At 39.7% G+C, this 26,691-nt stretch overlaps 2 protein-coding genes across 2 annotated transcripts in view; both read left to right on the top strand.

The window, feature by feature from the left end:
* The window catches only part of LOC134212406 (uncharacterized), a 55,054-nt gene that overhangs the window by 15,519 nt on the left and 12,844 nt on the right, over positions 1 to 26,691 (top strand). The gene's annotated exons all lie outside the window — the stretch shown is intronic.
* On the top strand, positions 11,739 to 12,709 carry LOC134212408 (uncharacterized). The gene is made up of 3 exons (XM_062690238.1): positions 11,739 to 12,057; positions 12,125 to 12,601; positions 12,660 to 12,709. The coding sequence occupies exons 1-3, from the start codon at positions 11,754 to 11,756 to the stop codon at positions 12,692 to 12,694; spliced, it is 816 nt and encodes a 271-aa protein (XP_062546222.1). The 5' UTR covers positions 11,739 to 11,753; the 3' UTR covers positions 12,695 to 12,709.

The raw sequence follows: 26,691 nt of genomic DNA, 5'->3' as shown, positions 1-26,691 counted from the left end.
TAGCTTTGGGACTTGCAGTTCGTCGCTGCACTTGTCACAGCTCCAATCCGAATTTTTGATTGCTGCCGTAACTCCGATACACGAGAAATGCGCCCATGACTGGCAAGTGTCACACTGCACCATGTCGCAGATTTTGTTTGACTTACGGCACTTCATGCAGTCACCACACAGTCGAGTCCATCCTTTGAGGTTAAATTCTTTGATTTAATGTTCGGAATAATTTTAGGAAATTGTCTTCGGAATCACCGTCTACGTTTACAGCTGATCAAAGCTAAAATGAGTATTTATTACCAATATTTCAAATGTCAATTGAAGATTTGCTACTCACAATTTAGTTTCCTATCCGTTATCCTCTTGCGGACGTGTCTCGCTAGGTCGATACTGGCAATGTGCAAATACCTATTTTACATAATTCGAAATTAATTGTTCATAGGTAATAAGTTATTGAAATTATAAATAGTTTCCACTTATTGTATATAGGCGTAGGAATAAGGATATTTTAAGAGTAACTTACTATGAATTCACTATAGCAATCCTCAGACCAATGCTGTGTACTTTGCATATAGCCTAACCTGAATTTCAAGTCGTTCCTATTTTTTCACAATTTAGTTAGTTTTAAGTAGAAATCTTTATCAAATTCAATGCAACTTACTTGTATAGCAACGAATATAATAAATTCTTAATAAAGTAGTATTAAATATCGGATATAATGTAACTTTTCGACGTATTTTAATTTTGCGACATACTTCCACGTTCCTTGAATGCCTATCTATGCTTTGATTTGCTTTGGGTCTGCAAATATATCTTGCCTCTTCTTTGTTTGGAGTTATCAATTTCGCAGTCTCCCGAACCAACGTCAAACACTTCTGCAGGGATGTTGTGGTCAGCCCAGTGATGTTGATCGGAACAAGCCCATTGAATCGATTCAGTAGTTATGATTCTACGAGCCTGAACCCAAGACCCATAATTCATGAAAAGAAATTAGGAACATCTGAAGATGCTATATCGACCGACACATCCAGGGAAGTGTGTATCAAATAAGTGCTCTAATAGTTCTTCGTCAGAAGAAGTGTAGTCCCTATTTGGCTTGCGAATTTCGCCAAGTTGGAAATCCTTGGATCTTTTGGAGAATGTTATTTAACCTACTGGCTTCATTCAAATTTGAAACATTTTCACAAAGGTTTTTCCAGCCGGATCGTTGAGCTACGCCATTGCTCCGGTTAGCGCAGTAAGGGATCAATACTTTGATCCTCAATACTTAGGTGCTTCCCAGGCTCCGTTAGCGGCTAGATTCTTTTTAGACCCCCCCTAACCATTCATTCGAAGGCACATGAAGCCACGTCACACCGAGAATTAGGAGTCACATAAATGGTGGACTTTACCACTAGAATAGGCAATCCGTAGCCCGGAGCGGACACCACACAGCTATCACAGGTTCACATTGACTGTATGTCAAATCTCAATGTGACCGAAGAGCCTAACCTTACCTTCCGGTACTTGCTTCTTATCCGCCAATCAGCGGCAAATTCTTCCACGTCAAGGAAAGCTTCCGGTGATGTCATGGTGACCAAGGTGGCGAGTGGCGGTACGTGAGTCTGCTGCCCGAGCAGACGAAGTGTCAACCTCGTTTGTGAGATTGAAGCAGGGTGTTGCACTTTCGAATTTAAGGCTCCCCCAGACCTAAGCGATTTCATCGCCGCGACGGCGACAACTAGTCGCCGCGATTCTATAGTTGAGTCGCTGCAAGCAATGTTCTATTACGCTTCCATATCAACGGCGATAGAATCGCTGTCGCCAAGTGATAGAATCGCGTCGCGACTGTCGCATCGCGTGTGTTTGGTGGAACCTTTATACACAGATCCGTAGACTACGCTATCGCAACTTTGAAATTTCAGTATATTAACTATGATTTTTCTCTTCCACATGCGTCTTCGTATTTCATGACTAACATTATTATCAGCTGTTAGCAGGATCCAAGGTAGACGAATTCCTCGACCACCTCGAAGGTATCCCCGTCTATCGTAACACTGCTTCAATGGCAGGCCCTGTCACGCTCGGTTCCGCCCACAAGCATGTATTTTGTCTTTGACGCATTCACCACCAGTCCATCTTTTGTTGCTTCACGTTTCAGGCGGGTGTACAGTTCTGCCACCTTTGCAAATGTTCGGCCGACAATGTCCATGTCATCCGCGAAACAAATAAATTGACTGGATCTGTTGAAAATCGTACCCCGGCTGTTACACCCGGCTCTCCGCATGACACCTTCAAGCGCAATGTTGAACAACAGGCACGAAAGTCCATCACCTTGTCTTAGTCCCCGGCGCGATTCGAACGAACTGGAGTGTTCGCCCGAAATCTTCACACAGTTTTGCACACCATCCACCGTTGCTTTGATCAGTCTGGTAAGCTTCCCAGGAAAGCTGTTCTCGACCATAGATTTCCATAGCTCTACGCGGTCTGTACTGTCGTATGCCGCCTTGAAATCAACGAACAGATGGTTCGTTGGGACCTGGTATTCACGGCATTTTTGAAGGATTTGCCGTACAGTAAAGTTCTGGTCCGTTGTCGAAAGGCCGTCAACGAAGCCGGCTTGATAACTTCCCACGAACTCATTCACTAATGGTGACAGACGACGGAAGATGATCTAAGATATCACTTTGTAGGTGGCATTAAGGATGGTGATCGCTCGAAAGTTCTCACACTCCAGCTTGTCGCCTTTCTTGTAGATGGGGCATATAACCCCTTCCTTCCACTCCTCCGGTAGCTGTTCGGGTTCCTAGATTCTGACTATCAGTTTGTGCAGGCAGGTGGTCAGCTTTTCCGGGCCCATCTTGATGAGCTCAGCTCCGATACCATCCTTACCAGCTGCTTTATTGGTCTTTAGCTGTTGAATGGCATCCTTAACTTCCCTCAAGGTGGGGGCTGGTTGGCTTCCATCGTCCGCTGAACTGACGTAGTCATCTCCTAAGCTGCCTTGACTTTCACTGCCTGTACTCTCAGCGCCTTTCAAATGTTCCTCGTAGTGCTGCTTCCACCTTTCGACCACCACACGTTCGTCCTTCAAGATGCTCCCATCCTTATCCCGGCACATTTCGGCTCGCGGCACGAAGCCTTTGCGGGATGCGTTCAGCTTCTGATAGAACTTGCGTGTTTCTTGAGAACGACACAGCTGTTCCATCTCCTCGCACCCCGCTTCTTCCAGACGGCGTTTCTTCTCCTGAAAAAGGCGGGTCTGCTGTCTCCGCTTCCGTCTATAACGTTCCACGTTCTGCCGGGTACCTTGCTGCCGTCCTTCTCCTCCAGAATCTGTCTGCACTCTTCGTCGAACCAATCGTTCCGTCGACTTCGTCCCACATACCCGACGTTGTTCTCTGCTGCGTCGTTAATGTCTGCTTTGACTGTATTCCAGCAGTCCTCAAGAGGGGCCCCATCGAGCTCACCCTCTTCCGGAAACGCTGCCTCGAGATGCTGCGCGTACTCAGTGGCGACATCAGGTTGCTTCAGTCGCTCTAGGTCGTACCGCGGCGGTCGTCGGTACCGAACATTGTTGATGACGGATAGTTTTGGGTGCAGTTTAACCATCACCAGATAGTGGTCAGAGTCGATGTTAGCGCCACGATATGTCCTGACGTCGATAATGTCGGAGAAGTGCCGTCCATCAATCAGAACGTGGTCGATTTGTGATTCTGTCTGCAGTGGTGATCTCCAGGTGTACCGATACGAAAGGCTGTGTTGGAAGTAGGTGCTGCGAATGGCCATATTCTTGGAGGCAGCGAAATCAATTAGTCGTAGGCCGTTTTCGTTCGTCAGCCGGTGAGCGCTGAACTTCCCAATAGTCGGTCTAAACTCCTCCTCTTGGCCAACCTGAGCGTTCAAATCTCCTATGATGATTTTGACGTCGTGGCTTGGGCAGCTGTCGTACTCAAGTTCCAGCTGCGCGTAGAATGCGACCTTATCATCATCAGTGCTTCCGTAGTGGACGTTGATTATGCTGAAGTTGAAGAACCGGCATTTGATCCTCAACATGCACATTCTGATAAGAAAATTATTTTGAGCTTTTTAGTGGAATGTTTTCACCTGTCATAAAGACGAGTTTAAACAATCCCATTGAATTCCACCACTTAATTGTATCTTGACAGATACGTATTTCGACCTCAACAGTAAGGCCGTCTTCAGTGTCTCGTACTTGACTTGACTTGACTCGACGAACTAAGTCGAGTCAAGTACGAGACACTGAAGACGGCCTTACTGTTGAGGTCGAAATACGTATCTGTCAAGATACAATTAAGTGGTGGAATTCAATGGGATTGTTTAAACTCGTCTTATGACAGATGCACATTCTTTCATTGATCGGCCACCACCCGATCACGCACCTTTGCATATCGCCCATCACTATGAAAGCTGCTCCCAGCTCGTGTGTGTTGCCGCAGCTCTGGTAGATGGTATGATTACCTCTAAACGTTCGCACCATTGATCCCTTCCAACAAACCTCCTGCAGCGCTACGATGCCAAATCTACAATCCTTGAGCACATCGGCGAGTATGCGTGTGCTCCCGATGAAGTTGAGAGATTTGCAGTTCCACGAACCGAGTTTCCAATCGCTAGTCCCTTTTCGTCGCAGTGGTCTTCGCCGATGGTTCCGGTCCGTACTCTCTTGTTGATTGTTCGTTGCGTATGTTTTTTAAAAGGCTGGCTTGCAGGGCCTGACACGAAACCCCCTAAATTTCCGGAAGACCATTCCTCCTTATTCCCGGTGGACCATGGTGCACAGTTTCACTTAGAGTCCCTCGCTGGCACTCGGACGATGATCAGCCGCCCCTAACATGGAGAACAGACGCTGTTGTGAGCCGATCTTGACATGGAGAACAGACGCTCAGTAAGATTTGCATCTCCGGAGAGGAGCAACGCCCCCCCCTTCCCTGTCAGCATACGACCATAGTTCCCACCAAGGTTGGTTACCCGATCTTCCCTAAGGTTGCTCGTATCCCGGCCAGCACCACGGGGAGGTAGGGATAGGAGTTGCTGGGTAAGAGGCTAAGGACCGCAAGATGGGGTCTATTTTATTCCTTCAGGTACGCGAAGTACCAAGGTTGATTTCAAAGCAGGAAGAAAATAAAATACGAGAATGGCAAAAAAATGATATAACAGAACATCACCTTCATCCAGTGCTGCCGAATATTTACAACCCTGGTACACACCCCGCAACTCTCCTGGCTCCTCCTCTAGTCCTGAGCTCCTCCTCGCCGAACAATTATTCCTGGCCCAATCCGTTGCCCGTACAAATGGCCTCTATTCGACATTTGCACAGCACCCTCTGTAGACCAGCTCGTGAAGGTTCTGACGATCCAAAACTCCTCATGAAATCCTGCTGACCAGCCAGTATCCTACCGAACGTTCCAACCAAGGAGCTAGACTTTACTAAGGTGGAGCAGATCAGCGCTGCGTGCCACTAGTTCTCTCTTTTACTCTCCCGCTGATCTTATGCAACGCAAATAGTGACGTCACTATTTGCGTTGCATAAGAACATCGGAGAGAGAAAGAGACAACTAGTGGAACGCTGCGCTGATCTGCGCCACCTTAGTAAAGACTAGCTCTTTGCGTTCCAACCTCTTGATGAATTCCGTCCGGCGCTACCCAAAACTTACGTGGCTAATCGCGTGTAGTTTAGCATTGCACCCAAGGTCGCGATTAGGAGATCCGGCGTGCAGAGGAACGGGGCTATAATAACCAAGGAACCATTTTTTTTGGTTGTTCATGCAAACCAAGCGACAAAAGAGAACCAACGACAAAGCTTTGTTATTGTCGGATAAATAATGACAAAGATCCGTACATTTTTATCAGCAACAAAAAAGAACTTTGTTTTTTTTTTTGCTATCGTAGTTACTGCTTTTATGTAAATTTTCGTGAATCTAACTCTGATTACCAAAATAGCATAGTATTCTCAGAAATATCAGAGTATGCAACGCAAATGATTCTGGTCATATTGTGTTCGAGGTTCGTTTGCCAGTAACAAGCTTCGTTGATGACAAACGCATTGTTAGGGCTTTGTGGACGACATCGACAACATTGGAATTGATCACATCACCCAAGACCGACTATTATGGAGCTCTACAATACGCCAGGCATAGGTGTATCGACGCTGTAGATATCCAGGTAAGTTGGTAATCTGCACAAAAAGTACTTCCAAAAAATACCAGAAGACAGATGATACATCTGCGTTTTTATTGCCTTTGAAACTGTATTTCTCGCTTAACTTTTCAAAAGGACCTAAGTAACATTTTTTTCATGAATTAATTTGAATAGCGCAATCAACAGAACAACATGAAAGCTTTTGATTGCAGCACTCAAATTAATTCATGAAAAAAATGTTACTTAGGTCCTTTTGAAAAGTTAAGCGAGATTTGAACTTATTTATCATGGTGTAGAAGCAAATATGGTTTCCTGGAGTTCCTACTCATGTTTATTGTTTATCAATAACATAATAATTGCAAGAGCATGGCAGGAATCATTATTCTTCATTTTAACGTTGGAACCGTTGGAACCACTAAAACGGTGAAAAAGTTTAAGCAATCATTGCTGGATGTATTCATTAGTGCATGCAGGGGAGCATAATGTTAACAACGGACAACCTCTTATCAACGTTATCATCCAGCTTCCGCGAAACAGGGGGTGACAAAACCATGAATCATTTTCAAGATTGTCTGTAAGCGTAAACCGGTTTGAACAGACAAAGACAAACAGATGATCATTCATCAAATCATGTGAATCGTTTTAGCTGCCATCCAATTGATCATCGTTATTTTCAGTGCATAATCATATCTAAGAGAATTTTATGCATACAAATTACGATTTGAACAATATAATTTTGATTTTATTTTGTACAAGCGACCCATCGAACTTAGACTCGCGCAGAATTAATTAATTTTATGTTCACAATTTAGGTTTTGAAATTTGCGTTGCGATTTGATTTCGTTTGGCAGAGCTAACGACAAAACTCTTTTTTTTCTCATGACGAATATAGATAGTGGAATATATAGATGAGCGAAGATAAATCCTCTGTCTCCAAACGAACTGTCAAACGCAGGGATGCCAGATACAATTTTCATAAGTCTGTATCATTCTTAGTAAAATGTCTGTATTTGTCTGTATGGAGCTTACACTGCCAAAAATATCTGTATAAAATATATGTGTCGCCGTTATACATTTTTGCAATAGCTCCACCCTAATATAATCGATATGGAACCACACATAAATTAAATAATTGCTAATTTGAGACCACACATAAAGTTTATTTGGATATATATTTTATATGTAGTTCGTGTGGAGAATGTTTATGTGTGCGCTGATATACATCATAAGTTAAATCTATGGATTTTTGCCAATAAATATGTGTGGATTTTTAGTAGTGTAGAAGATACATAACAGGAATTAGAACAGGAATTATTACATAACAGGGATTAGAAATTATTAAATAATCATGCACTTTCGCCAACGTAGAATATCGAGGTTTCAATAATCCAAAAGTCGGTGTAAGGCTTACTCAAGTCAAGTACGAGATTCTGAAGGCAAGTAAGGTTGCTGTAGAGGTCGAAATACGTATTTTAGAAGTTACTGCAAAGCTACAATTTAGTGGTGAAATTAAAAGGGGTAATACTATTTCGTCTTATGACAAGTGAAGATATTAAACTACACAGCTCTGAATAATGTTCTTGCTTATCAATATGTACCGTTTTGACTCCAATCACGAACGTGACTCATATTCTGAACACTGGCGTTTTAGCGCCCTCAAACTAAAGGATCAAGATTACAAACGAATTCAAGATCCAATGATGAAAAATACACGAATAAAGCCAAAATGGCAATTTGAACGCGAGTGTTTGGAATATGAGTCATGTTTGCAATTTGAGTCAAAACGGGTAGTTACCTTAGCATAAATTGATCATATTCACGCTATTTTCTAACTGAAAATCCGTCAGGAAGCTCAAAAGAGTTTGGTTCCGAGGAGAGGCATGGAAGGAATACCGTTTGAAAACCCAAAGAACTGAACGGACATCTTTTGGATTCACAAACGGAGAACGTTTGGTCTTTCGAACTTCTTTAGGCCTACGAACTATTTTTGCGTTTTTTGAACAAAATTCTTTTGGCATTTTAGGCTTCGGAATCACAAAAGGATATCTCTTGTACAGAGAAAGAAAAAAAAATCCCATTTAGAAGCCCAGCTGGCTCCACTCGGAATTCTAAAAGTATTCCTTTCGAAAGTCTAAAAGGAATCCCTTTGAAAGTAAAATCCAAGATAATTTCGCTCAGGAGCCCAACAAGGTTTCGTTCGGAAATCCAAATTAATTCTGTTTTGGAAGCCCAAAAGAATTTCAATTCCTTTCAGAATTCCAAATAATTTCATTCGGAAAACATGAGAACGGCCTTGTTTTAGGTTTACGAACCGATTTTGTTGGTTTTCTAAACGGAGATCTTTTTAGGTTTCGGAAGGAACTCTTCTAGGTTTTAGAATCGATTTCTTTTGCGCTTCCTAACAAAATTCTTTTATGGCTTCGGTAGTAAATCCCATAGATATTCTAATCGGGATCATTTGTCCAGAAACAGAAAAAGACTCCGTTCAGCCCAGAACGCTTCAATCGAAATTTCAAAAGTATTTCTTTCGAAAGTCCAGAAGGATTCCGTTCGGAAAACTTAAAGTTTTCCGTTCGGAATTTTAGAATGATTTTGTTCAGAATCCAAAAGGATTTTTTTAGAAATGAAAGTGAAATGTAGTCATTAGTTTCAAAAGCCCAACAGAAACTCGAAGGGATTTCGTTAGTAAACCTAGAAGGATTACGTTCGGAAATTCACATAATTTTGTACGGAAATCCGTATGAACGGATATCTTCTATCGGACTTCTGGTATCTTTTTAGGTTTCCGAAAAGAATAAAAGATTCTCTTGAAAGAATTGTTTTAAATTCTAAAAGGATTCTGTTTGGAACTCAAAAGGGATCCCATTAAGAAGCCTAAAAGGCTCCGCTCAAAATTCCAGAATGATACTGTTCGGAAACCTTATAGAATTCCGTACGAAATTTCCACAACGATTTTGTTTGAATTCCCCAAAATGGTTTAATTAGAAAGCTCAACAGGATTCTGTATTGCAGCCCAAAATTTTCAAAAACTAAATGTCTGTAAAAGTCTGTAACTTCAATCGAAAGTCTGTATAATGTCTGTAATCTGTATGATGTCTGTATGCAAGACCAAATGTCTGTATAAATACAGACATGTCTGTATGTCTGGCATCCCTGGTCAAACGTGTCTCCAAATGAGCATGACGTCACGATTTCAATAAGGCATTTTATGAGACAGATCGAAACAGCTGTTTTTCTCGTGTTTACCTACTTTGACAATTAGTGGGAGCCCGTTTGTTTGGTAATTTCGCGCCGAACATTCCGATGGGTCCCATCATCAATTCTGCCTGATTTTCTTTTCGTCTACCAGGGTTTTAGAACATAGTTCTTCATAAGATTCTTAAAATGTATCGTTAGATAATTCATACCATTGCATTCTAAGCAGGAAATGCTGAAGAAAACACGAATGAAAAGTAAAACGTTACAAACATTATTTTGTGTTCGGACCTAACGGAATGTTCACGCAGAATCATACCAAAACAAAACATTAGAAGTAAATAAACGGGCCACCGCGAAACGTCTCATAAAATGCCTTATGAAAATGTTAAGGGCTGTGACGTCATATGAGCGTGTGCACGGTCAAAAAAACTGACTCAGCCATGCTTTCGCTCATCTATAGATTCTACTATCTATAATGCCGAATAATTTTTTACTCGTAAAGGAGCCCCGTCCCCTACCATTCTAGAGCAAGGAGGGAACTCGGTCAATAACAGAAATATTTCTTGTTTTCAAAAACCTCCACATGACAGATTTGATTCGCTGCAAGCAATGTACTATTTACACGGTTAGAAAAAAGTACCTAATATTAGGTACTTTTCATTCAGATCGGGGGTTCAGTGTGGGAACCCAAAATTAAGTAATTTTTTCTTGGAATTAAATAAAATTCACTTAATATTAAGTAAAATATACTTAATTTTAAATAGAAACTAACCAAAAGTTAGGTAAATTTCACTCAACTTTTGTAAACATGAGATTACTCAACGTTGGGTTCCCACACTTTAATGCCCTTGTTGAGTGGTTTTGCTCTTCATTTTATGAAAACAAAGGGAAGAGGGAGGGAGATGCAAGAGAAAAAAAGTACCTAAAATTAGGTACATTTTTCTAACCGTGTACGCTTCCATATTAAGGGTCTGTTCACAAATTACGTAACGCAAAAATCCGAGTTTTTGACCCCCTCCCTCCCCCTCGTAACAAAAAGTAACATGTTTGGAACCCCTCCCTCCCCCATAAAACGCGTAACTGTGAAAAATTTAAAGGCACATTTTTTTTCTTCTCTAGAGCATATGAAGCATGTGGGTTTTGTAATTTTTTGAACACTGTTAGAAAGACGCCACATAATGAAAAAGCAAGGATAACAAGAATGCAGCTAGTAGAAACGAAAATATAATTTGCGATCATGGCCATTTAAATAGTTTAGCATCGGAACTGTTCTGTCAAGAAATACAATATTCGCTTGGTATTTTAACGCATATCAGTCCCACTATGTGCTTGATTTCGATAATGACTAATATACGTTAACGATATAATTTGTAAATTGAACTGCCTAAGCTAAAACGCAATTGCTTACAATGAAAACCCTCTTGCCTCTATTAACTTAAACTTGGTTTGTTAGATCTAATCATAAAATACGTGAGACAAAACAATTTTTGAGCAAAACTGGCTATCTATCAGAATAAAAAAATACAAATGTCAGTCATACTCCAATCAGTGATTAAAAAAAACAACATTCAAATAAATTTTTATTCGCGTTATGTGTAACATTTGGTAATACCCACCCCTCCCCCACCTTTTAGTGTAACAAAGTATATCGCAAGTTGGACCTCCCCCTCTCCCCAAAAGCGTTACGTAATTTGTGAACAGACCCTAACGGCGACAGAATCGCTGTCGCCAAGCGATAGAATTGCGTCGCGACTGTCGCATTGCGCGTATTTGGGGGAACCTGAATACAGCACCAATTTTATCATTTTTTGTCAACATGCGTGCTCACTGCTGAAAAAAGTCACAAAAATAAGAAACAAATTAAATTGCTTTTCATTGCTTTGTTTTTTTATGGGATGAATATCGGAGCCATGAGATGAATTCCAGGAGCAGTTCCCCTAGAAAAAAGAAGAAGATTCGCAAAAATAATTTCCTTGCGAAAGTTTTTTTTTTTTAATTCCATAACAGATGAAGTTTCTTATGAGTTTAATTGTCTACGTATCCATGATTATGTTATCTTTTCGCACATTTTTATCGAAGTTTTGATGAGTTTTTTTTCTTTTTAGATATCCTGATAAGAAATGAGGAAGCGTATAAGAAAAGTGGAATTTTTCCTAAGATAAAGAAATATTTATTCAGAGTAAATAAATATAATTCGAAGTGCATATTGCGTCACATAGTTAATGGCCTCATTGCAGAACATTTTTATTATCTTCAAATAAATTCTGCAAAACGTATCACCTCATATCTCCAGAGTTTGGTCGAATGCTTCATTTGTCGCCAAGTCACTTGTTGGAGATTATGGACCTGTTTTCATCTGCCTATATAAACGTACGGGATCTCGCATCCCATAGCTACTCGTCATCGAAACTTCAGCCTGCAACAAGATGTTGGCGATCGTACTTGGAGTATTCGAGCTGCCGGGTTTACTTCTGAAAGGAAACCAATCAGCAGGAAAACGTATCGCCGTATCCGACAGTCCCCAAAGCTGTGATGGATCTCAGATTTTCTCAAACTGTGGCAGCTGCGATGCCGTCAATGTATGTTTAGGCGACACGATGGATTGGCGCTACTGTCCGTACATTAATCCAGAAAAACCGTTCTGTAACAACGGAGAATGCTCGGCTACTCCGAGCTATGGTGAAGATTGTCCTCGTAGCCTTTATTGCAATGGCGAAGGGTATTATCCAGGTAAGACCTCGTTGCCAATTATTTCAGATTTTAGTTGCCCAAGTATGATCGGAACTGTTCTTAACAGATGCCAAGGCTTGCGACATTTATCATTTCTGTGAGAGTAAGTACCAGATGTCGTTGGTGTACAAGTGCCCGAACAACTACGTTTTCAATCCGGAAACAAACTTCTGCAAGCGAAAACAAAAGGAGGAAGACTGCATGAAGGTGACATGCAATGTCGACGAAATATTCTCCCGCTACGGAACCAGCAAGCGCTTCTTTGGATATTGTAGATTCTACAATATGGGACCGTATTCCTACGAAGTCGAAATCCACAAGTGCCCTGAAGGAACGTTATTCAACGGAAAGACATGCTCCTTCGAGTGCCCTGCCGAGGGACGGTTCCCGAATGTGGCTGACACCAGAGGCTACTATGAATGTTACTTTTCTGCAAACGATACATTGAGTGCCGTCTACCAGCAATGTCCATCGGGAAAGGTTTATGAGGAGAAGCGGGGTTCATGTGTTCAGGATGTGCAAACAACAGTGACTACCCCAATTGGTTTGTTATTCGTGTAATTTTATTGGTTTTGTTATTAATTTGGATGTCATATTTTCAGGTCTTAGCTCAACTCCTGGATATACACCAGCCTGAATATGTGCTATGTCTATGTGGGGATTGAAAGAGCTGAAATACAAAAATATTTCCTCCGAGGAATACCGATTAATAAAACGAAATATGTATGTGTATTTGGTTTATTTACATTGAGATCACCATGATAAGGTATATGGAGCCCCATACAAAAATTGTGGCTTTATAATATTTCCAACTGAAGCGTGCCCTTTCAGTAAACATGCATATTAAAATATGAATCCACTTAGCGGTGACGATACCTTTCTCGATTCAATCGTGTGGTTTAGTTTGGCCTTATGTAGCGTACACACGCTGAACCACATTGGAGCAACTTTCACTCCGCCCCCCAAGAACATGCTTCGATTCCTGCTTTGTTTGACCGTGTGTGAATTTGCTCGAAAAACCATTCGACAGTTGGCGGCTCGGAGTAAAAAATCAAAACGGTTTGATTTTGGTTTTAGCTTTCGGAGGCGGAGTCAAGGTTCGCCAAACATGTTTGAGCATTTGTAGAGAAGTCGCACAAACCCCCGTATATTTTTTGATGGTTGGTGTTTCAGTTGGCGCTGCGGTTGTCATGTTGATCAAATAAATTAAGTGTTCGCACCACAGTTGGTAGAGCATGGTGGATGCTTGACTAAACGAGAGGTGGAGTCAATGTTAGTCAAACTGCTTGAGTGGTGTGTACGCTGCATAATGTGTCACATATCATAAATAGTTGTCACGGTGCCCCGGTAGACCGTTATTATAAAATAAAAATGTCCATCAAAACCAAGTACAGGGCTCGATTCCTGTGGTAATTCTGCACCTCTGGACCAATTTTTTAAAAAATCCCTAGGAGGAATCTCGAGAAATATTGATTTGAAGTTTTTAATTAAGAAATTTCAAAAAAAATCTATATTTTAATTCAATAATATCCACAAAATACCTTCAAAGCCGTCGAAAGCGGTCCAAGTTGTTTTCAACCAGTTTGCATTTGTTGATTTATTACAATTATAAATTTTTACAACTGATTAAGCTCAACAAACTGACTTAGGTATGTTTTTTGTATGGCTTGAAGCCGTCTATCTTCAAGTAAAGCCTGTCCACGTTAAATTTCGGACACACATCATACAATGCGATTTTTTTTTAATTTTCAGCATATAGAATGAGATCTCGAGAACCAAGGAAAAATGCACAAGAGAAAGAAAAAAAATTACAAGCTTTGTGCATATTCTTTTAGGGTTTTCGGTTACGACGAAGATAAAATATTCAATTTTTGAACTTTTAAAAACACTTTAATAGAGAAACAAAATGAACCTTTGCTTATCTCCGTCACTACACATCTAGTTCGGAATTGTTAATACGATTTTAAAGTTGCTCAAGAAGCGCCATGTTGAGTTAATTTATGGGTGAACCATTGAACCAAGTACAGATGAGGTATCAACAAATTGCATAGAGTTCACTAGAATCCCGATTTTTCGGATTACGTCATTACTCTGCTTAAACATTAACAATTTTCTAATTAATATTTCAATCAGCAAGTTCTGAATGATTTCAAAAAAGTGTACGCAAGATACAGCTCTTTGAAACTCGAGCATGGTTTTGAGGCAGCAATTGATGGCTTTGCTAGCAGCTGGGAAAAGCCGCAGCTTCCATTCACGTCAAAGTACCATATCTTGAATTATCATTTCTCAGAGTTCTGTAGAGGCACAGGAATAGGTTTTGGCTATACATATCAAACATGCTTTTTCTAGTCCGTTGATTAGAACTTTGACGAGATTCGGCATCAAAGATCGGTTAATATGTGCTGTGATCGAGTATAACAGCTTCTAACTACTTACTATCATTCTACACGAACTTTGGTCTTACTTCTCTCCATTATAAACATAAACACTAAATTCACATTGATGTTTACCTTTCATTCTATTAAACATTGACAGCAACACTGAACAGCAATACTGAACTCGAGCAAGTTAGCTATATAAAAACATTCTTAAGTCAGTTTGGTAAGATAGGTCAATTGTAAATATTTATAGTTCTAATAACGGCAACGCGTGCTTAGAACAATCTTTGGCGTTGTGCAAAAGAATGGTGTGTGGCGGCGAAGGATGAAACAAGAGCCCGCCCAGCTCTACGGCGAACACAGTACCCATAAGGTAGCTAAAGCTGGAAGGGTGCGATGGGCAGGGCATATTTCAAGAATGCCGGACAGCTACCCTGCAAAGCTGGTGGTTACTTCCGACCGGCAGGTACAAGAAGAATTGAAGGACATCTACTAGGTGGATTAATCAGGGTTTTTGGTGATATTTTTGGATTCTTATATGGATTCTTTTGAAATTTCTTAACTAAAAACTTCAAATCAAAATTTCTCGAGATTCCTCCTAGGGATTTTTTTAAAAATGGGTCCAGAGATGCAGAATTACCACAGGAATCGAGCCCTGTACTTGGTTTTGATGGACATTTTTATTTTATAATAACGGTCTACCGGGGCACCGTGGTTGTCTCTCTATTGTACACCCAACCCTCTTTTTACGGCAGTTTTTTATACGTCACTTCGTTTTACGGCCTACTTTTTAAGGCACGTGACGTAAAAAGAATTTGAAACATTATTGACACCCAAAAGTAAAGCCTATTAGAAGGCACTCTTAGAAACCCAAAGAACAAAGTAGATGCTTTGTATATTCATCATTTGCCTTCAACAATTGTTCCGTTCAAGTTCATCCAAGAATTTCCTGGAGTCTACAAACGTAACCTGAGGTCTACAAGCGTAGCGAAAGAGCTGTTATCTCTCGTAAAAAATGGTTTATGCCCTTTTTCATATATTAAACCAAATTCCGTTCCAGGTCATACAAGAATTCCCTGGAATATAGGTCTTGAAGTTTACCCGCGTAACCGAAGAACTGTTATCTCTTTTTTAAATGGTTCATGCTCTATATGATTTATTAAACCAAACTCAATATGCCTTAAGCAGCCGTTCCTTTCCTGGTAATCTAAGAATTTCCTAGACTCTTCAGCCGCGGTTTCATCCCAAATATGTCCTCCGAGTATTTGTCTTTCACTTGCGTCTCCAAATTGTCCTGGAGTTTGAATCAAATGGTCTACCAAATCAACCAAGGCTTCCATGATGTTTCCAGCCACGGTAACCACCTATTTATGTCCTCCAAGTATTTGTCTTTCGCTCGCGTCTTAAATCCAGGCATATGAGTTGATCTAAGATCTCCAAATCGTCCTGAAGTTTGAATCAAATGTTCTGCCGAATCAACCAAGGCATTCATGATGTCCCCAGCCGCGGTATCAACTCAATTATATCCTCCGAGTATTTGTCTTTCACTTGGGTCTCAAATCCAGACAAATGAGATGTAGTGAAATCTCCAAATCGTCCTGCAGTTTGAATCAAATGGTCTGCCGAATCAACCAAGGCTTGCATGATGTCCATAGCTGCGGTAATAACTCAATTATGTCCTCCGAGTATTTGTCTTTCATTTCGTCTCAAATCCAGACATATGAGATGTAGTAAGATCTCCAAATCGCCCTGGAGTTTGAATCAAATGTTCTGTCGAATCAACCGAGGCTTTCATGATGTTTCCAACCACGGTAACCACCTATTTATGTCCTCCAAGTATTTGTCTTTCGCTCGCGTCTCAAATCCAGGCATATGAAATGTTATAAAATCTCCAAATCGTCCTGGAGTTTGTATCAAATGTTCTGCCGAATCAACCAAGGCTTTAATTATGTCTCCAGCTGCGGTATCAACCCATTTATGTTCTCTGAGTATTTGTCGTTCACTTGCGTCTCAAATGTAGGTATATGAGTTGTTCTAAGATCTCCAAATCATCCTGGAGTTCGAATCAAATGATCTGCCGAATCAACCAAGGCTTTCATGATATCCCCAGCCGCGGTATCAACACAATTATGTCTTCCGAGTATTTGTCTTGCGTATTTCACTTGCGTCTAAAATCCAGACATATGAGATGTAGTACGATTTCCAAATCGATCTGGAGTTTGAATCAAATGGTCTGCCGGCTCAACCAAGGCTTCCATGATATCCCCAGCCGCAGTAATAACCCAATTATGTCCTCCGAGTATTTGTCGTTCGCTGGCTTCCCAAATATACGCATATGAAATATTCTAAGATGTCTAAATCGTCCTGGAGTTTGAATCAAATGTTCTGCCGAATCAACCAAGGCATTCATGTTGTCTCCAGCCGCGGTATCAACCCAATTATGTCCTCCGAGTATTTGTTGTTCACTAGCGTAGCTCAAATGTAGGCATATGAGTTGTTCTAAGATCTCCAAATTGTCCTGGAGTTTGAATCAAATGGTCTACCGAATCAACCAAGGCTTCCATGATGTGCCCAGCCGCGGTATCAACCCAATTATGTCCTTCGAGTCCTTCGAGTATTCACTTGCGTCTCAAATCCAGACATATGAGATGTTGCACATTGTCCTGGAGTTTGAATCAAATGGTCTACCGAATCAACAATGGCTTCCATGATGTCTCCAGCCGCGGTATCTACCCAATTATGTCCTTCGAATATTTTTCTTTCACTTGCGTCTTAAATCCAGACATATTAGATGTTTTAGGATCTCTAAATTGTCCAGGAGTTTGAATTAAATGGTCCACCGGATCAACCAAGGCTTCCATGATGTCCCATGCCGTGGTATCAGCTCAATTATGTTTCCAGGGTATTTGTCTTTCACTTGCGTTTCAATTCCAGGCATATGAGTTGTTTTAAGATCTCCAAATTGCCCTGGAGCTTGAATCAAATGGTTTGCCGAATCAACCAAGGCCTTCATTATGTTTCCAGCCGCGGTAACAACTCGAGCAGCATAAGTCAGACAAACATCCCAAGGAACATTTTTAGGTATATAACGGTCTTGAAAACCATTATTTGCTCTACATGACTACGGAAAAATCAGCATAAAACTAAATTGTTTGTAGGCATGGTTGTAGCAATTTGATTGTGACTAAATTCGGTCGATTTATATGGGCCATGCCCTTTTTGATCCATAGAACCAAAGTGAATACGGCTTAAACTATTGTTCCATTGCAGATCATTCATGAATATCATCCATCCCTGAAATATAAGCTTTACGGTCAACACGCGTAACTAAAAGGCTGTTATCTCTTTAAAAAAAACTTGCTCATACCCGTTTTGATCCATAGGGCTAAATTGGATACCTCTTCAACTATTGTTCCATTCCAGTTAATTTAAGAAAGTCATGGAGTACAGGTCTTTAAGTCTCCAGTATTATTATTCTTAAATATTTATTTTTGAATTTTTAAATTCCAGGACAACTTTGAGATCTTATAACACCTCATATTCCTTGATTTGAGACGAGTGAAAGACAAACACTCGGGGAATGTAATTGAATTGATACCGCGAGTGAAGAAATCATGGAAGCTTTGGTTGATTTGGTAGACAACTTGATTCAAACTCCAGGACAATTTGAAGATCTTACAACATCTTACATGCTAAAATTTGTGACTCAAGTGAAAGACTAATTCTCAGATGACAAAATTCGGGTGACACCGCGGTTAGGGAACCATGGATACCTTGGATGATTCATTAGCCCATTTGAATCAAACTCTCAAAAAATCAAAATGTCTTGTTTTAAAACGCAAGTGAAAAAAAATACTCAGAGAACTTCAATTATGATACCATGGCTTAGGACATCATGAAGGCTTTGATTGATTCGATAGTCCATTTTATTTAAACTCCAAGACAATTTGGAGATTTTAGAACATCTCATATACCTGTATTTGAGACGTTAATAAAAGACCAATGTTCAGAAGACAAACTTGGGTTGACACCGCGGCTGGCGACATCGTGAAAGCCTTGTTTGATTTGGTAGACAATTTAATTCAAACTCCAAAACAATTTGTAGATCTTTAAAGTGACACGGGAAGCACAAACAATCATCAAATCGTCATCATTTCATCATTGAATGCTTAATTTTTTTTCTACAACAAATATGGTTTTGAAAAAGTATCACTGGCGCGTGCTTACTCGCAATCTACATGCTGATACATTTACAGTTACATCAAACAACTGAATACCGAAATACACCGCTCCAAAATTACGAGGTGGCAATGCTAGAAAGAGACAAAAGATAGGAAAAATAACACGGTGTTTAGTGCCTCCTGAGTCACCTTAAACATATCATATGCCTGGATATGAGACGTAAGTGAAAGAAAACTAATCGAATGACACAATTGGGTTGATACCGCGGCTGGGGGCATGATGGAAGCCTCGGTTAATTCATTACACCATTTGATTAAAACTCCAGGACAATTTGGATATCTTACAACACCGCATATGTCTTGTTTTGAGACGCAAGTGAAATACAAATCCTCGGAGGACATAATTGAGTTGATACCACGGCTTGGGACATCATGAAGGCTTTGGTTGATTCGATAGACCATTTGATTTAAACTCCAGGACAATTTGGAGTTCTTACAACATCTGATATGCCTGTATTTGAGACGTAAGTGAAAGACTAATACTCATGAGACAAAATTGGGTTGACACCGCGGCTGGGGACATCGTGGAACCCTTGGTTGATTCGATAGACCATTTGATTCAAACTCCAGGACAATTTGAAGATCTTATAACATCTCATATGCCTGGATTTGGAGAGATCTTCCAATACCTTATGTAAGACGCAAGTGAATGTATTTGAAAGTATCCTAACGATCAATAAATTAAGTGAAATACTAGAAATTTTAGCAACATTTTTTTTACGTCACATTCGGTTTACGTCCCCCCAATAAGTGACGTAAAAAGAGGGTTGAGTGTATACCACATCCCAAGACAACCGTGGGTATGCAGAGATATACACGGTCTCTAGTAGCAACGAAAGTCGAAATAACAATACTCCTTTCCTATTTAACCGTAATGACGTGGCCGGCATTGTTATTGACTTAAAATATGTGAGCTTCTGAAACGTGTACATTGAGAATGGATATCAAATCAAATGGTTCTTTGTGAAATTTCACAAGCTCCAGACAATCACTGAGTTGCAACTACGAATTGTGCGGTCATAATGCTCATGCTCATGCTCATGTCCAATTACATTATACCAGCTCGAATGATGGCGTAGTTGACTGCTCCTATCTGATTATTAGGAACAAGGTTTGCCACGGATTAAATCGGTCTGGTTCACGAGAAGTATTTTGCATAGCACATGCTTGGTGACAAGACATGCTGATAACAATCTAAATATTGTCGATGAATAACCTTAATTTGCACCATGAGAACCACCCTCAAGCCAACGGGTGTTATCATGACATAGCAATACAAGTGATTTGTAGCTAATTCCTTTTCTGTACAAAAAGCATAAGTGGTACATGCGTTTAAAAGAATTATGTTTACCTAAATGCAGAAAATTCTAGAATGATTAATTGGCATTGGTTGTGGCATGTACTTGTAAATTATCCTTGTTGACAGATCATTTTCCACAATAATATTATCAATGAATTTTTAGTCAAATTGCAACAAATTATCACATCCTGTAATCGTATAAAAAATATCTTCTTTCGTTTGAATATTTTCTGTTATTATTTTTTTACAAACGTATCTTCTGGTTGACATCAAGGAAGGAGCACCCAACAGAGCTCTGGTCCCCACAAGTTCCTATCTCACGCTTCCGGGTCTTAGCTGGTAGTGCAACCTGGGCACTGTTCTCCTTCTGACATCAGCTAGAGTGAGAAGGTACGCCTCGAGTGTCTGTTCACCAGGAGGTGCGACTCAAACAGCGTTTGCCTGGTACCCAGCGGCTGATCAACGAAATGCTGTATCGCGTCAGCTATAGGTGGCAGCCCTCGCCAGCGCGATGTAGGTAACGCGATCCCGGTAAGGTAGCTTACTGAAGCCTCTCAAATACCACGAAAAATGGAGATAGAAGAAAAAGAGAACGTTATTTTTGGTAACCGAACCGGGAACGAAATAAGAACTATGATTGGAAACTCGGTACCTGGAATGTCAGGACCCTAAATGAACCTGGACGAGTGAGCCTTCTGGCTCGCAAACTGCAGAAGGTTGGAGTGAACGTGACCGCTATTCAAGAAGTTCGATGGCCCAGATCCGGAGAACGTGAATTCCGAGCCGTGGACCCCACGACCAACACTGCATTCAAGTATAACATCTATCACAGCGGTAACGGAAAAGCAGAGCATGGAGTTGGTTTCGTAGTGATGGGCAAACAGATGAAGCGAGTGATGCAGTGACGGTGCATCGGTGAACAGAATAAATATTAGCGACGATGGACAAGCTGTGGAGTCACCTACACTAGATGAGGTTAAAAAGCTGTTAAAGAGCTGAAAAACAATAAGACTGCGGGGGAGGACCAGCTCCAGGCTGAACTTCTCAAACATTGCAGAGAGCAGCTTTATGACGTTCTGCACCATATTATGTCGAAAATATGGGAGGACGAGGAATTGCCTGCTAGCTGGTTGGACAGCCTTATTTGCCCTCTCTTTAAGAAAGGGCACAGAATGGAGTGCGCCAATTACCGAGGAATAACCCTCCTTGATTCGGCGTACAAAATTATGTCCCGTATTCTGTTCAACAGATTGAGACCGCTTGAAGAGTCCTTCGTCGGCGAATACCAAGCAGGTTTCCGTGAGGGCCGATCAACGACGGATCAAATGTTTACCCTGAGACAAATCCTTGATAAATTCCGGGAGTACAACTTGCAGACACATCATCTGTTTATTGATTTCAAGGCGGCTTACGATTCAGTGAAACGGAATGAATTATGGCAAATTATGCTTGATCATGGTTTTCCGGCGAAACTGATACGGCTGATTCGTATAACGTTGGACGGATCGAAATCAAGTGTAAGGGTTGCGGATGAAATATCGACGTCATTTGTTACCTTCTTCTTCTTCTTCTTCTTCTTCTTATTGGCATTTTTTGAAGTTTTCGCAGGAAAATGAGAAACTCTCTGTAATTTTCAATTCTGTTGCCACTGAAAATTCTTCAGAACTCAAAGTGGATCTGCAGGCATCATCGTGAAATCTAAAATCTAAAATCCAAAATCCAAAATCTTAAAATTTAGAAATTCAAAATCTAGAGATCTAAAAATTAAAAATCTCGTGATTGAGCATGAGCATGAGCATGATTGACCGCCCACGGTTGCTACTCCGTTATTGCCAGGTCAGCTGTAATTACACAGAGAACCAACAGATGAAGTTTGACTAACATCATCTTCTATGTGTAAGAACTGGTGACCCAAAAATAAGCAATACCAGCGCCGGCCGTGTCCGAATGCAGGTCAATTAAGGAATGGGTAGGAACATGTTGACATGATACTCGCTTTGATAGAAGCCGACGAGTCATCTGCACTTCCACGAGAAATCACTGGGATGTTGGATATATGGGGTAGGTATTGTGGCAGGGTTCGTTTTGGTAAACGGTATGCCGTGTATAACGTGTAGTTTGATCAATTCAAAACATAATCGAACGAACACTTATTATTTTAATTACCGACCGCACTAAGCAGAACAAAATTGTCGATGACCAGCCGATCTCTCTGCTAACCGCACAAAGCAGAACAACATTTTCGATGACCGGCCGATCGTTCTGCTTACTAACGCGAACTGAATCAACACTTTCTTATTAATTTACTCACCTGCACAAAGCAGAACAACATTTCAATGATCGGGCGATCGTTCTGCTAACCGCACAAAGCAGAACAAATTATGTGATGACCGGCCGATCGTTCTGCCTACTAAATAAATGACGACTGTACGTGACCTCTGAATGCTGAACATTTGTTTTTCAAGCAACAAAAAAACATGGTCTACTTTTTTCACTCATTTCCGACAGAAAATTTGCGATTAATAAGCATTGCAATTAATAAAATTTATTCACCTATCGACCGCACAAGCAGATCAAAAGCTTCTGATTTTCGCGAACAATCTGCATATCATATGAAAACGCACTCTGATCTATTTTCTTACCAACCCTAATAGGTACTAGCATTTCTACTACTCTTCAAAGAATCAGCTATGTCTAAAATGCATTTTCTACTAACAAAATTGAAAGCGAGGAAGATAGTTGACAAAAGAGATATATTTGAACTAGGCATTGAGAAGCAAGATTTGAAGATAGTCAAAATATAAGCCAAGCAAAGGCCAGAATAAATATAATTGTGATCTAGGGCTGAAAGTCTTGCTAATAAAGACAAAAAATTTTTATTAGTTGGGTAGGGTAATTGGAAACATAGATCTGGATGCACCATACAAAGTGATGTGACCTATGCAACTACTATTCTACTATTTAGTTCCGACATTTCGAATATTGTTTAAATGTTCATCCTACGCGAGGATAAACAATCAATCGCTTGAAGTAAGCGATTGTGTATTTGAGTTTTGAGTCGAGCGCCCGCAACATAATACATTCAAAGCGAGGAAAGTAGAAAAATAATGGGCATGAAATTGGAAATAAGGAGCAAATCACGGCTGTTTAACCATGTTGATAATTATCGGAAAGTCAATTAGCAACCCTTATTGAATCTCAACCTTAAATAAGGATGCACAAAAATATTTCGACGATTTACGTTTATTTTAATTTTTATTTTACTTGTCGTTTATATGTTTTTGCGTGTTGGTTATAAATATGTTTTTATTTAGTTTTTTAAACATTTATACCCTTTATGCAATCTATTAATGTATTTGTAAAAACCATGAGCAACATTTATTGCCGTTAATATAAAAGAAGAAGTGTGTTGGAAAAACAAAACAACAGCAACAGATACTAAATTAATGATTTCGTGTGTGTTACTTCTACGTGAAGTTGAACGACTTACAATGATATGGAAATGCCAACATCATCCTCCAAACCTGGACGCACATGTTCATGATAGCATTAGAGGCGAAAGTATAGAATTGATAGTTCCGTTAGGATACGGCAGGCATGAAGAATGTTTTTATAGAAGTCGATTTGAAAGCGAGCGGAGGGCAATATTTGTGATGGCACATATCACACGACCTTCCTTCTGCCAAGCTCCCGTATGAAGGGGGAGGGAAGAATATCAGTGTGGAAGCTGATATATCTCCACTGGCAAAAGGAAGGTGGTTTGACTTGCTCATATGCTATCGCGTGCGGAAGGATTTGCTATCGACGAGTACGCACGTCCAAGTTCGGAAGATGATACCAGCATTTCCATATCATAGCAACAGATAGTTTCTTATCGCTGAAGTATAGCAAGGACTAAAAGAAGCTCTTTTAGAGGAATGCTCCCATCTTTCGCAAAACGAGTCCAGTACCTCCATTCAACTAGACCGCGCTGCAATCTCCACAGATACGAATCCCGACCACAACGGCAAAGTCGTCCTCAGCGTGTCACTTCCAGTCAAGCACGAGACACCAAAATCAGCCCCATAGCTTAGCCAGAAACATACATCCGTAAAGACTGCAACACTTCCTACCAGGGCTGATTAATAATCAATACGATCTAGAATATCCTTATGAAAAATAAGAGGTCCAATACAAAAACTTTTAATTCAGGATACATATTTTTCTAAATAGCATTGATAGAAAAAATAACAAACTACATAGGTATAATGAAAAAATACTTCCGCGAATTAGGGTTTTGCACTTATTCTCCTTGTTTACTTTTTCAAACACCTTCTATGAAACACAATTTAATTTATAAAGTATGTAATCTTCTGAGCGGCGTAAGCCATCTTCCAGCCGAAACTATGAAAACCGCTGATATAGTTGCATGGGAAAAAAATCGATCCGAGAAAAAAAGACGTCTGTCTTCGCGCACAGCACACTACGATCCTCTCGTGATTTAAAAATCCAACAATCTAAAAATGTAAAAATCTAGAAATCAAAAATTTAAAAATCTGAAATTTAAAAGTCTAAAAATTTAAAAATCAAAAAATCTAAAAATCTAGAAGCCTAAAAATTTTAAAGTTTTAAAACCTTAATGTTTAAGAATCGAAGAATCTAAATATCTTCCAATCCAAAAAAAACAAATCTTAAAATCTAAAAATTTAAAATCCAGAAATCTGAAAATCAAAAAATCCAAATATCTAAAAATACAAAATTTCAAAAATCCATTAATCAAAAAAAATCTGAAAATCTAAAAATTTAGATATCTAAAAATCTTTAAATGTTAAAACTTTAAAGCTTAAAAATTTTAAAAATCTAATAATCTTAAAATTCAAAATTTTTTAAAATCTAAAAATCTAAAAACTATGAAATCTAAAAATCTAGAAACCTAAAAATTTTAAAATTTTAAAACTTTAATATCTAAAAATCAAAGAATCTTAATATCTAAGAATTAAAAAAAAAAAATATCCTAAAATCTCAAAATTCAACAATCTGGAAATTTAAAAGTCTAAAAATCTGAAATCTAAAAATCTAAAATCTGAAATCAGAATCTTAAAATCTATTTATTATGAAAATGTCAAAACTCTGAAAATTAAGCTTAGTTTCCAAAACAAAAGAATTTCGTTAATTAGATGAAAAATCATTTGTTTGTAATTATATAATATATTTATTATATATTGAAACTAAATAAAGTGAAGCATTTTTTTAAAAATGTTTTTTACTTTGAAATACCTGTACACCCCTACCTAGCTACCGAAAGCGAGGTTCCTGCTGGCTAGTTTTTACGTCTTTTTTGTCATTACATCAAACATATTACGTCGCAAATTGATTACATCGCTTTATTTTGAGAACTAATTGCCACACATAACAGATGTAATAATACATGTGATTTACGACGGCGATGATGTGCATCGAATCCGATGTAATATTTCTTTTTATTTTTGCTGTGGCTTGAAAATCCTTGCAGCACAACTCGGACATATTTGGTTGCCGGAACATAAATGTAACCAAATTTAATGGCATATAGACAACAGAAACCTCTGTACCACATGTGTGTTGCTCGGGAAAGGTTGGACATGCCTGCATTACACCTTAACGTACGTGAATTGAAAAAAAACTTAGACAGGGTTGTTGTGTCACCTTGACTCAACACCGCCCTTATATCCTTATCATTTCAGTTCATGCATATTAGAACATAATGATTTCCCTTTCACACAACCTTTAGGTTCAATGGTCTGCATGATTTACAACCGATTCATTATCATTAACTGATAACATAAAAATATTTATGATTCGACAATCATTTCACATCGTAAGTGCTCTAGACGATGGAAATTCATATAAATAATTGCCATTCGATTCTGATGAGATGTACTCGTGATTTAACCGTCGAACTACACTATCTTGATGTTGTGCCGCGATAAAATGTCTGCGAAAAATATGGATCATCAAGCATCGCACATTATAGGATAATGATGATTCGTGAAAAAATAGTGCAAAAGTTTTGGGATGTTCTCCACTTTCTGTGTTACGATCCAAAACGGCTGGTGAGAATCATCGTGCTCAGCATTTGCAGTGTTGTTGTGATATTTCAGGTTAGTGAAACCGGAAAACTTGAGTAAAATGGGTGTTTCAAAGGAAGTACTTCTCACAGTGTTATTTATTTAAAATTGCCTTAATACCACAAATATAATGTTTCGATAAATACAGCTCACGGAATGCTTCCACAAGTTGATCAATCCACCCATATCGACCCATTCGAAGTTCGACTTGAACGAGTCGATGTCCTATCCGGCGATCACATTCTGCCGGAATCCCCCGTACAAAGCCGATGTGATGAAACAATACAATCTAACGCAGCATCCCAAGTATGCGAATGCCTTCAGCAATTTCGATTTTAGTCAAGCGACGCTTGACGACCTGTTCAGGACGCAACGTACAATGAGAGTGAATTTTTCATGCAATATGGACTGAACGAATTGAAGGAGAGTGAGTGTTGAAATAGAAGTGAATAATCAGGTTAGGATGAGTGAATTAATTATGTCTGATAATTTTAGATGTCGAAGTGATCAGTAGTATGCACCTAGATATGGGCCAGTGTTTTACATTGAATCCACTAACAACTACGACCCATTCGTGGAAGGACTATGGCTATTCGGTTCTATTGCAGCATGACATCAAGGATGAGACG

The sequence above is a fragment of the Armigeres subalbatus genome, chromosome 2, assembly GCF_024139115.2.
Source record: "Armigeres subalbatus isolate Guangzhou_Male chromosome 2, GZ_Asu_2, whole genome shotgun sequence".
NCBI classification, from domain to species: domain Eukaryota; kingdom Metazoa; phylum Arthropoda; class Insecta; order Diptera; family Culicidae; genus Armigeres; species Armigeres subalbatus.
The sequence above is the reverse complement of the archived record's forward strand: the minus strand, read 5'-3'. Positions and strand labels throughout refer to the sequence as shown.

Coding starts and splice junctions, on each gene's coding strand:
- LOC134212408 (XM_062690238.1), top strand. CDS start 11,754: ATGTTGGCGATCGTACTTGGAGTATTCGAGCTGCCGGGTTTACTTCTG. Junction 12,058..12,124: donor TGGCGAAGGGTATTATCCAG/GTAAGACCTCGT, acceptor TGTTCTTAACAG/ATGCCAAGGCTTGCGACATT. Junction 12,602..12,659: donor AACAGTGACTACCCCAATTG/GTTTGTTATTCG, acceptor TCATATTTTCAG/GTCTTAGCTCAACTCCTGGA.